This window comes from Silene latifolia, chromosome 2, assembly GCF_048544455.1.
Source record: "Silene latifolia isolate original U9 population chromosome 2, ASM4854445v1, whole genome shotgun sequence".
Classification (NCBI taxonomy): domain Eukaryota; kingdom Viridiplantae; phylum Streptophyta; class Magnoliopsida; order Caryophyllales; family Caryophyllaceae; genus Silene; species Silene latifolia.
Window position 1 is genome coordinate 190,404,671 of NC_133527.1, and position 11,958 is coordinate 190,416,628.

Below are 11,958 nucleotides of genomic sequence, written 5' to 3' on the forward strand. Positions count from 1 at the left end.
GTCCATGCATCAATGGGCATTGCAGCGGCTGTATACATAAGTGCAGCGATGAACTTGATTGCAAACCATGGTGCCGTCCTTGCATGGATGGATATTGCAGCGGATGCTCTTTCTGATACTTTAAATCTTTCGTTTTAATGCATTTCGATGACTGCAAGTTTGCGGAAGTCCTAAGCTAGTTGATCCCTATTGACGCATAGACAAGTAATAATATTCGTTTCAATTGGAGTTAAGTAATGAACTGATTTTTGGGTCTTCATATGTATTTGGTTTGATGATATGAAGGAGTTTGAAAGATTTCTACTTTCTCATCTTTCAAAATTGTTTGTTATTCACTTATTCCTCCCTCTTACTACTAATAATAGTGATATGTTAGACAAAGGCTCCATTTGGCAAGATATTTAAATTACCTGATTTGGTCAAAGTAGCTTATTTGACTAAAATTTCAGGTACCTTATTTTTCTTGTAAGCGTTGTCAAGTATCTTATTTAACCAAATAAGTTACCTAAAATGAAATGTTACCTAGAGTAACATTTGAGATTTCAGGTACCTCATTTGTTTTAATTTTCTGTTTTTACCTTTTAAATCTATACTATTAAATAATTATCATATCCGCTTACGTCATTTCATCCAAATCAGTTATCTTTTTAGTTAGTTTGTCAAACATTTTTTTAAATAATCAGCTAACCTTATCAGTTCCTAATTTTCAGCTACCTTATCATTTAACTTTTCAGATTTTAGTTAACTTTTCAGTTTTCACCTAACTTTTCAGGTTTAAACTTAAAACGGATAGTGTTAATTGAAGTCTTTTTGTTCAATTAGAATTAGACCTCGCAAAAGCAACCCAACTCGATTGACCAGACTGGAAAAAGATGACCCGAGACCCGAAATTACCCCAAACTACATCATCTGAAAGTGACCTGAAACCTAAATTGACCCGACTCGTCCCGAACATTAACAACTTTCTTGACCCGTAACTAACCGACTTGAAAACGACCCGATCTAGAACCACCCAACCCGAAAATGATCCACAAAACATAACTCTAATTGAACTGAAAAGACTTGAAAAAGTTTTTTCTTTCTTATTTGTTGACTCGAAAACGACCCGGCCTGCTTGACCTAAAATAGATCCGAACAACAAACCCGAAACCCGAATGACCTCAACCTGAATTAACCTGGAATCAATGCAAGACCTGAACTAACACAACCCGAGCTCGCCCGACTCGAACCTTTGCCCTATTGACCGGTTTGCTAGGTCTAATTAGAATCATGTTTTGTTGGGTCGTTTTTGGATTGGGGGTCGAGACAGTTCTGGATCAACAGTGCTCGGGTCATGTTCGGGGCGAATCTGGTCAATTCAGATTTCGATAAAATTCGGGGATTATAGTTCAATCAATTTTGAGTCTCGAATCAGCCTTTTCAAATCAGATCAATCGGGTCGAGTTGGTTTTATCAGATCTACTTCGCTTACCTTTACCCAATCTATCGTTAAATTTTACCAAAAAAGAAAAAAAAAATACAATAATACCCAATCACATCTAATCGCGGTATTTCAAGTTTCGAATCTATTTCCAAATTTGTTCAGTTTTTAATAGTTATAGACAGAATCGGTTCAAATCCGCAGCCAAAATAAATTACTTGCATACACGCCTCTGATAATTGCAGATTAACAGATTCCTTAATTTACTAATGAGGGATAAATATCCTAGGGTTTTATTGCGAATTCGTTCTTCTCGTCTAAATTTTACCTAATCTTTTCAACTTTTTACCTTTCCCAACATTCACCCTCTGTCAAAAGTCTCTTCAATTGATTATCTTTCAGGTAAACTTTTGTTCACCCTTTTTTACCATCGTAATCAGTAATTCTGTGACTCGAATTGTATAATAATATGTCGATTGCTGTTTCCGATTATGCTTTAAATCATCTTTAATTTAATTTCTTTTTTGTTGATTGTTGATTGTGGCGTCAATTTTGATTTCTTGGGTTAAATTGATCAATTTTAACATGCTACTTTAGAGTCGCGTTAGATACATCGTACCACAGACGTACGTATACGCGTTCTTTTGGACTCAAATCGTGTGAAGTTGTGAACTAGACTGTAGGGGATTTTCGTAGGGTAATATATTTGACCACACACACAATAATAAAGACAAGAATAACAGGGACACAAATATAACGAGGTTCACCAAATTGGCTACGTCCTCACTGCGGTTTCACTAGGATTTTATTGATCACACTCAGAGATTACAATAAGAGTAATATACACAAGAGACTTAAAGACTACTCTTATTATTACGCTTATAACTCACTTATGATGATTGAGGGATGCATAAGAACTGAGCACTTCATCTCCTTTTATAGGAGAACTCGTACTCACAAGGAGCACCATTTTCTTCATGCTGGGCGCCCACCACTTTCTTCATTCCATACTACTTTCCGTAAGTTACTACAAATTTGTTGACAAACTTACTTTACTCCAAAAATGGAGGGACCCATTGTCAACAACCCACTATCATGTCAACAAATCTCCCACCTCCCGACACTTTTGGAGGTACCACGAAAACACCTCATTTACCTGATCCACCTAATACAACCGCGTCTTTGCTCATGCCGACTGCAAGAGCCCAATCGAGGTACAGTCCAACCTCGACCCATTATCATCCAAGTCTGTTCCCAACGGCAACCATACATGTCGGGTTTCACCCATCGCTCCTCGGGGCGTGCACTCCCACCTGAACGAAACACCCTTTCGTGCCTCCTTGGAACTACTTGAATTTCCGCACACATCCCAGCGTGCCAGTTTCACCTTGTGCGTTCTCGGACCACCTTCTGCCTTCAAGCCACCGGCTTTACTCACACGGTGCTTAGTGTAAGGCCCGCTATGCATAGTTTTCGGATCCCGCGACAAGTCTCGTGAAACAATTTTAGACTTCATCCCTCCAGCAGCTACTCTACTCGTGTCGCAACACCCTGCAGTGGTGTACAAAGTTCCACTCTTAGTCCCACGAGCTAGTACCATAGCTTCCTTGACTATTTTCCAGGAACTCCCCTCAAAGACAACCTTGTAGCACGCTTCATCGAGCTTTCCAACGAGATATCAATTTCTTTTTCAAGTTCGGGATGAACATGACATCTGTAAGCTCCCACCTACTCCCAGTCGGGGTCAGGATTTTCACATCACCTCTTCCCATAATTGGCATAGCCTTACCATTCGCCAGGTAAGCGGTACCACACCTTCCACCAATAAATTTATGAAAGGAATTTTTACATGGGGTAGCGTGAAATGACACACCGCAGTCTAACACCCAAGACTCCATCGAATCTTCGACACTCACGACCAAAAGATCACCCTCACTCTCAACGCCTATCGCCGTACTACCATCCTCATAATTACGTTGCTCTCGGTTTTCCTAGGATTCACACAATCCCTCCCGACATGTCCACTCTCACCACAATTCCAACAAGTCGGGCCACCTTTCACTCGTGACTTAGATCTCCCATGATGACCACCTCTATAATTTTTCCTCCCTCTACCCCTCGCAACTAAACCACTCCCATCATTGACTCAGGAGGTTCACCTAATTCCTTCTTGCGAATACTTTCGCTTAGAATTAGATCTCGTACCTCGTCAAACTTGAGCTTCTCTTGTCCTTGCGAACTACTAATTGCGGTGTGTAGTATCCCAACTACTAGGTAACGAGGATAACAAAATTAAGGCTTTTATCTCGTCATCAAAATCTATTTTTACCGAACTAAGTTGCCTCGTGATCACATTATAATCATTAATATGATCAGCCATTGTGGTTCCTTCATGCATCTGTAAACCAAACAGTCTACGCATAAGGAATACCTTATTTGTAGCAGATGGTTTTTCATACATGTTCTCCGTAGCGCATTCATCGGGTCAACGTCGTTGTCGCATTCATCACATTAAATGCAACGTTTCGCGGCGTCAATAGGACCACACCTAGCGCTGCCTATCCAATTTTTCCCACTCGGCCTTCTCCATGGAATCCGGCTTAGAGCCTTCCAATGGAAGATGCATATTCTTCGAATACAAATAATCGATTATCGCATTTTCCGAAAGCAAAATCATTCCCGTCGAATTTATCGAACATGATTTTACCTCCTTCCATTATTGCGAATTTTTTTGTGGTTCACTCTCCCTCACCCTTACTCGCCCAACCGGCTCGATACCGATTTGTAGGGGATTTTCGTAGGGTAATATATTTGACCACACACACAATAATAAAGACAAGAATAACAGGGACACAAATATAACGAGGTTCACCAAATTGGCTACGTCCTCACTGCGGTTTCACTAGGATTTTATTGATCACACTCAGAGATTACAATAAGAGTAATATACACAAGAGACTTAAAGACTACTCTTATTATTACGCTTATAACTCACTTATGATGATTGAGGGATGCATAAGAACTGAGCACTTCATCTCCTTTTATAGGAGAACTCGTACTCACAAGGAGCACCATTTTCTTCATGCTGGGCGCCCACCACTTTCTTCATTCCATACTACTTTCCGTAAGTTACTACAAATTTGTTGACAAACTTACTTTACTCCAAAAATGGAGGGACCCATTGTCAACAACCCACTATCATGTCAACATAGACTTTAGTGAATTATTTAACTGAAATTAAATTCAAGAGAACAGGTCGAAAAGACATAATAGGACAACAATAACATTAACCGTTTGCCACATGGCATATAATCATGGTTAGTTGTTACTGTTTCCGCCTTTATATTCATCGTTAGGGGCATTGGTGGAGCTAGGGGGCTAGCAGGGGCGCTCGCTCCGCTGGCGGATGAAAATCGTAAAAGTTTTAGTTAAAATTTTCGATTTTTTTCAAACCCCCTTATACCACCCCCCGAAATTTTTCGCCCCTGCTGGGTTCAATTCTGGCTTCACCACTGGTTAGAGGTATTTTAATAAAAAGTAAACAAATGATTCGTTTGCTAGAACGGAGGTAGTATTTATATTTGCTCTAATGAGTATATTAGGGTTCAAGCTGATGTTGGTGTGAACAACGACTTAAGAATGCGATATAATACTGATTCGTGATTAATTTTAGTGTGGTATCTGATTGCTCCGCTTTCTTAGGCTTGGAATGGCCTCAACATCTAAAAGAGCAAAGACCGTTGATGTTCCTTTAGATTTGTTTGCCGAGGTGCCTAGACATGTAATCGATGTCATAGTCGACCGTTTACCCCTTCGTACTGCAGCAAGATTGTCTGTTCTGTCAAGCAAGTGGCTTGACATTTGGAAGTCAAGACAGACGCTGGAATTTGATGTTGGATTTTTCTCTTGGGTCCTTCAAGATTTACGCGACACTGAGGAATATTCCTGTCTTGTGAGCAAAATTCTCTTTAAGCATTCGGGTCATCTGTTTAGATTCCACTTGGAGATACCCTCTCTTAATTCCCGTCCTGATGTTGATCAATGGATATGCTACTTGTCAAGAACTGGTGTATCAGACATCTCCATTGATAATGACTACAGGAATCCTCTTATCTTAAACCGACACATTTTCTCTTGTGGCAATCTTGAAAAACTGAAGCTTCACTATTTTATAATTAATTTTGATCCTCCTGGTAATTGTATGTGTTTTAAAAAGATGACGCACCTTGACCTTGATGAAACCACGCTTACTGAAAAAGCGTTCAAATATCTTATTCGTAGTTGCCCACTTCTGCAAGAATTAAGATTAACGGACTTCATTGGTATGGAGCACATTTCTATAGACGCTCCTCATCTTACTCATTTGATTGTGGATGGCACATTTATATCACTTGATGTGAGAAACGCTGAAAAATTGGTGTCAGCTGATTTTGGTTTACACAGATATGTGGATTTTTCTCATAAGACCAGTTTAGGTGTCCTGATCCAGACTCTCGCAAGTTCGCATAAGCTGCAAAAGCTTGTATTCAGAGGTCACTTTGTCCAGGTGAGGTGTCGTACCTTGTACAAATTGTTTCTTTTTTCCTAACGCGATTTCCGTTACCACTCTTGCTGTATATAACGCACGTGAGCTGTGCTGTTAGATGTTACTCTGATGCAATGTTGTTGTATCTATTTTTTTATTTTTTTATTTTTCTTATGCAGGTATTATATAAGGAGAAGTTGCTGCCTTCAACTTTTGAGAATCTGAGATGGCTTGAATTAAAATCCATTCATTTGAATAAGGCGGATGAATTTGATTCAATTATAAGCATCATCCAAGCCTGCCCTGCCGTTGAAAGGCTCAACATCTCGGTAAGTACCTCCGCTTATATGATGTCAATTATGTGCAACTGACTGAGTCTTAATATTCAATATTCATTTTGACATTTGAGATATTGTATGTTTTTTTTTTAGGTTAGTACGAGCAAACGTAAGACGTGGTCCGATGAGTTCGAGTACAATCCCAGCGCTGTTCTGCACCGTCTCTGTTACGCAGATGTTGACATTTGTAGAGGTTCTAATAAGGAGTTGAAATTGATTGAATTCTTGCTCGAATGCTCACCTATCTTGAAGAAGTTATCACTGACTACATCCGCTAAGGATATCAGGGGTGTTTTTAGACCGGAGACGACAAGTCAGCTGATTCATTTTCGTAGAGCGTCACCAAATTTGGAAATTAGCTGCCCTGACCTCCCTAGTTCTTATCATTACTGTAGCGGCTATTCTGACCATTCGATCTCCTCTGCTGACTCTTATTATATGTCCGAGTCAGATTGACTGTGAAGAATCTGATATTGCCGTTTGTCTTTGTCTTCGGTCTTATAAGCTGTCCAGGGTGAATACTGTAAATATTTTTGCTCAGATATTTGTAAACCACAGGTGTGATTATGGTTTTTGAGTTTTCAGATAAGAAATGGCGATATAAATGGGTTGGGGCCTTTGGGGTGAGATTTGGCAAAAACGGTCACATTTCTCGTTTACTTAAGGTGTCATTTGGTTGTCGATGATTTTGATTTTGAAGCACACATGAATTATACAATTTTCTATGAATTTTCGAAAATTTGTTTCGTTCATTTAAGAATTTAACTAACGCGAGAGTTTTCAGTTACTTGGGTAATCAAATTACTCCATGTTGGCAATATATGGAAAAGACAAATCAAGTTTTGAGCAATTTAACACAATTCTCTCCGAAGAATGTGAATTTTCAATTCCCCGTTTTTACAGTGGAACCAAATCCCATTGTGTTGGTTAAAACTTCGCCACTTAGAAGTTGGTAAAGTCATCACAGACCCTTTTCTATGTTATACACAAGGGAAATTGACTTGATCAGAATGATCATTATAGGTCGGGGCGGGCAAAATTCGGTCCGGACCAGAAAATAATGGACCGGTTCAAACTTCAGACAAGAATGTATTGAACTGGAACTGGAGTTAATATTTTCGGTCGGTTACCTGTCTAACATTTTTTAAGATTCTGGTTTCCGGTTTGTTCTGTTCTGGACCTCAAAGCCCGGATTTATTATTATTTGCCTTTTCTTATAAAATATGATTTGAAAAAATACTGTAGACCTACTTAATCCAGTTCGATCCAGTTTAACCGACCAGTTTTTTGGATCGGAATTTAAAAAAGTGGGTATGTAAAGAAAAATTCCGGTCCAATCCAGTCCCGGTATGGGATTTTTGTCGACTTTTCGCTTCCATTCCGGTCTTGGACCGGTGCATAACCCTAACTATATATGTAAAATTCTACTCGTTCCGTCTCGACTCCTGATCATTAGTTTACCTATACTGTTTAATGATGTTTGATTATTTGTTTATCTTTCTATATTGTAAATATTTTTGAAGCGTAATTTGTGTCATCCACATAAACTATTGTTCACTTGTCAGTTGTCACCTAACAATACTACTCCCAAATGGCCCCTTTTCTTTCCTTAATATCTGTGCCAAAGATAAATAAATGACCCGAACAAGGAGTAAAGTCGTAAACCAAAGTGTAAGAGTTCAATTTTCTTAGCTTTTTACCCTGTTACTCCCTCTGTCGCGGTCATTTGTTGTCCTTTTTCATATTGCGGTGTCTCGGTCATTTGTTGTCATTTCTATTTTAAGAATGAATTTGAAGAGTAATTTAATCATTCTCATTCAGTTTGTTCCACTTGTCATTTTGTTATTAATCCTCTCATCTTTTCTTGGTCTTTGTGCCAAAACGAAAGGACAACAATTAACCGAGGGAGTACAATTTATCAATTAAAGTTGTAGTTGATGTGAATCGCAAGTAGTCAAGTTCATTTCCTAACTTGTACGATTAAAAAAATTAAATTTTGGACGCTTTGATCCGCCTCAAAACTAACCCGAGTGATCCAATTTGACACCTCTATATTTCAAAAGTACTGATGTCGATTCATTGAGTGCTAACGGGTCAGTTCAATTCAAGTACACAAAACTTAAGCCTCCTCAGGTTATTTCAGATCTCAAACAGTCAAACCAACTCAAAATTTGTCCATTTCGACCCGAACCCAGTCGGGTCAAATCATTTAGCTGACCCATTATTCCTAAACCGCAGTCTCAATTTCTTGTACACGATTCAATTGCAGATTAACAGATCCCCAGGGCCGCGATTTGGGGGCAAATATTTTAGGGTTTTAATTTCAACATTTCATCTTTCTTCACATTTACCGTCCGGTAAAATTCTCCGTAACTTTGATTCAACTTCCAGGTAAACTTCAGTACAATTATTACCTATTGATTTGTGTTTGAGATTATGCTTTAATCTAATGCTCAAGTAATCGTGTTTATTTTATTTCAAGTTATATACTCGTTCCGTCCCGATAATTTGTTTACCTTTTATATTTTTTTGTGACTGATATTTTAATTTCGCCATTTTATAGCTTGTTAATACGGAGAATTTCTTTTGTTGATTGTTCAGTGTGATGAGTACGGTGTCAATTTCGATTTCTGAGTTAAATTGATCAATTTTTTGCTGCTACCTTAATCGTGTAAGATACATCGTACCCGGACGCTTTCTTTTGGACTGAAATCGCCTGAACTGAACTTTAGTGAATTACCGGACGAAAATGAGCCGAACTAAAACTAAATCCAAAAGAACAGGGTCAAAAAGATGTGCACATGAGGTTGTCGTACCCGGACGCTTTCTTTTTGACTGAAATCGCATGAACTGAACTTTAGTGAATTACCAGACGAAAATGAGCCGAACTAAAACTAAATCCAAAAGAACAGGGTCGAAAAGATGTGGACACGAGGTTGTTCTGGTGAATTTGTTTATTAATTAGACATTAGATGTTCGTCATTATTTTTAGTGTGACATCTGATTGTTCCGCTTTCTCAGGCGTACAATGACCGAAACATGTAAGAGAAGAAGGACAGTTAATGTTCCTTCAGATTTGATTACTGAGTTGCCTAGAAATGTAATCGATATTATAGTGGAGCAGTTGCCCCTTTGTGATGCTGCAAAAATGTCTGTTCTCTCGCGCAATTGGCTTGAAATTTGGAGGTCAAAACAGAAACTGGTATTGGATGCTCCATTTTTCAAGCGGGTCCTGAAGGATAAAATACGTGACACCCGTGAATTTTCCTGCATTGTGAGCAAAATTCTCTTTCATCATTTGGGTCACCTTCTTAGGTTCCACTTGGACATACCCTGTCTCAAATTCTGTCCGGATATAGATCAATGGATATGCTACTTGTCGAGAACTGGTGTTTCAGACATTTGCATTCAAAATGAGTACAAGAAGCCTATTAAGTTAAGCAGTCACATTTTCTCTTGTGGCAACCTTGAAAAACTGAAGCTTCGTTCTTTTATGATTAATCATCCTCATAATTGTGGGGGTTTTAGAAAAATGACGCGTCTCGAGCTTGATAAAACCACCCTTACTGAGAAGGCATTCAAATATCTTATTCATGGTTGTCCACTTCTGCAAGAATTAAGGTTAACGAACTTCATTGGTATGGAGCATGTTACTATAGATGCTCCTAAACTTAGTCGCTTGATCGTGGATGGCACATATATATCACTTGATGTGACAAACGCTGAAAAATTGTTGTCAGCAGTTTTGGGTTTACAGAAATGTGTGGATGTCTGTCATAAGGCCAGTTTACGTGTTCTGATCCAGGCTCTGGCAAGTTCGTCTAAGCTGCAAAAACTTGTATTCAGAGGTCACTTTGTCAAGGTGAGGATGTGGTGCCTTAAACAAATTGCTCTTACGTGCAGTTTTATTTTTTTGATCCCGCTGCTTGAAAGTTGAAACAATAGTTCTCATATACTCCAGAGCCAAGTGCTCACTATTTTTAATTTGAAGTAGCGGCACTTCTTTTTGTTTTTTTTTATTTAGAAGTAGCTGGCATTTTGATACAATCCTCAACGCAATTTTCATTATGGTTCACTCTGAACCATCCTCTCTGTGTTGCTAACACCTGAGGCTGCGTACCCCTCGTCATTTGCAGAACCTTTAAGCTGTTGTACCTAATTTTTTAATGCAGGTATTATGTAAGGAGTCCTTGCTGCCTTCAAGTTTTGAGAATCTGAGAAAGCTTGATTTATTATTTATCCATTTGAATGACGTGGATGATTTTCGCTCAATTATAAGCATCATCCAAGCCTGTCCTGTCGTTGAAAGGCTCAACATCTCGGTAAGCATCTCCCTTATGTGATGGCAATTATGTGCAAGTGACTGAATGTTAATAAGTACCTTGGTTCTTAACCTAAAAATCATTGAAACCACCTTTAATTTGTACGGTTTGCCCGGTGACAAATCCGGGCATAATCAGTGTGATGTAATTATTTCTTGCTAAAGACACTTTTAATGATGTAGATTTTTTTTCTTGTTAGAATCCACGCTAATGTCAGTATGCTCTTTTTCTTAGGTTAGTACGAGCAAACATAAGACGTCCCATGTGTTAGATTACAACCCGAGCTCTGTTCTGCACCGTCTCTGTTATGCAGATGTTGACATTTGTAGAGGCTCTAATATGGAACTGAAATTGATTGAGTTCTTGCTCGAAAGCTCCCCTATCTTGAAAAAGTTATCACTTACTACATCCACTGGGAACATCAAGACTATTTTTAGTCCGAACATGATGCATCAGTTGTTTCATTTTCGTAGAGCGTCACAGAATTTGAAAGTCAACTGGCCTGACTCCACTGGTCCTGATCATTCTGATAGCAGTGATTCTATGTATACTGAGGATTCTGTGGATTTTGAGGACTCTGAGGATTCATCCTCTGATGACTCTGGTAGTTCCGAGACAGATAGTTCCACCTCATATTGACCGTTGAAGAATCTGAGATTGCTGTCTATCTTCGTCATTGATCTTAGCTGCTCTTTTTGTTTAAACAGGGTGAGTATCTTATATTGTGGTCCTTACTGAAGAATTCTATTTACATGTATACCTGAGTAACAAAATTGTGATTTAACTTAATACTTGTGTAATGTAGTTTTACGATTATAATTTTGCTCGGATATTTCTAAACCACAGGGCTGGTTATTGGTTATGACTTATGACTTATGAGATAGGAAATGGCGATATAAATAGGTTTGGGCAAAGTGATATAAATAGCTTTATAGAGAAACTCAATCATCTTAAAATTTTAATTCCAAAAGCCGATTTCATTAAGATTTTATTTATTTGGTGGAATGCATGATTTCACAGAAATGACATTATTTTTAATGATGTTCATGTTAATATTAGCAAACTTGTCCTTTTATGTAAGAATAGCATCAAGATTTGGAATGAGATTAGACATTAGGATTTTAACAATTCTGATAAAGACGTGTCAGTTAGAAATACTACTGGCAAGGAAGAAATTTGGTGGGAGAAACCTAAAAATGGGTTTCTAAAGTTAAATTTTGACGGATCAAAAATAGATGGTAATAAAGCTGCTCTAAGATATTCTATAAGAGATCATAATGGTAGAGTCGTTTTGCTAGGAGCAAAAAAGTGCGGATCTAATAGTATTTTTGTTGCTGAAGCTCTCGCTTTAAA

General features: G+C 38.4%; 2 protein-coding genes across 3 annotated transcripts; both read left to right on the forward strand.

Moving 5' to 3' along the window:
* Window positions 1-1,663: 1,663 nt before the first annotated feature.
* LOC141631980 (F-box/FBD/LRR-repeat protein At1g13570-like) lies at window positions 1,664-6,853 on the forward strand. Of its 2 annotated transcripts, XM_074444585.1 has the most exons (4): window positions 1,664-1,822; window positions 5,123-5,966; window positions 6,125-6,274; window positions 6,377-6,853. In XM_074444585.1, exons 2-4 carry the CDS (start codon window positions 5,130-5,132, stop codon window positions 6,737-6,739), a joined length of 1,350 nt encoding a protein of 449 aa, XP_074300686.1. In that variant the 5' UTR covers window positions 1,664-1,822; window positions 5,123-5,129; the 3' UTR covers window positions 6,740-6,853. The 2 variants fall into 2 exon arrangements, with proteins under 2 accessions (XP_074300686.1, XP_074300682.1); XM_074444581.1 differs by lacking the exon at window positions 1,664-1,822 and having other exon boundaries at window positions 5,049-5,966.
* Window positions 6,854-8,274: 1,421 nt separating this feature from the next.
* LOC141644005 (F-box/FBD/LRR-repeat protein At1g13570-like) lies at window positions 8,275-11,445 on the forward strand. The gene is made up of 4 exons (XM_074453419.1): window positions 8,275-8,674; window positions 9,305-10,145; window positions 10,456-10,605; window positions 10,840-11,445. The coding sequence occupies exons 2-4, from the start codon at window positions 9,312-9,314 to the stop codon at window positions 11,242-11,244; spliced, it is 1,389 nt and encodes a 462-aa protein (XP_074309520.1). The 5' UTR covers window positions 8,275-8,674; window positions 9,305-9,311; the 3' UTR covers window positions 11,245-11,445.
* The last annotated feature ends 513 nt before the right edge of the window (window positions 11,446-11,958 follow it).

What these genes read in the sequence shown, in the direction of transcription:
- LOC141644005 (XM_074453419.1), top strand. Translation starts at nt 9,312, where the DNA reads ATGACCGAAACATGTAAGAGAAGAAGGACAGTTAATGTTCCTTCAGAT. An exon ending in TCAGAGGTCACTTTGTCAAG is followed by an intron (nt 10,146 to 10,455) that starts GTGAGGATGTGG and finishes TTTTTAATGCAG; the next exon opens with GTATTATGTAAGGAGTCCTT. An exon ending in TTGAAAGGCTCAACATCTCG is followed by an intron (nt 10,606 to 10,839) that starts GTAAGCATCTCC and finishes TCTTTTTCTTAG; the next exon opens with GTTAGTACGAGCAAACATAA.
- LOC141631980 (XM_074444585.1), top strand. Translation starts at nt 5,130, where the DNA reads ATGGCCTCAACATCTAAAAGAGCAAAGACCGTTGATGTTCCTTTAGAT. An exon ending in TCAGAGGTCACTTTGTCCAG is followed by an intron (nt 5,967 to 6,124) that starts GTGAGGTGTCGT and finishes TTTCTTATGCAG; the next exon opens with GTATTATATAAGGAGAAGTT. An exon ending in TTGAAAGGCTCAACATCTCG is followed by an intron (nt 6,275 to 6,376) that starts GTAAGTACCTCC and finishes TTTTTTTTTTAG; the next exon opens with GTTAGTACGAGCAAACGTAA.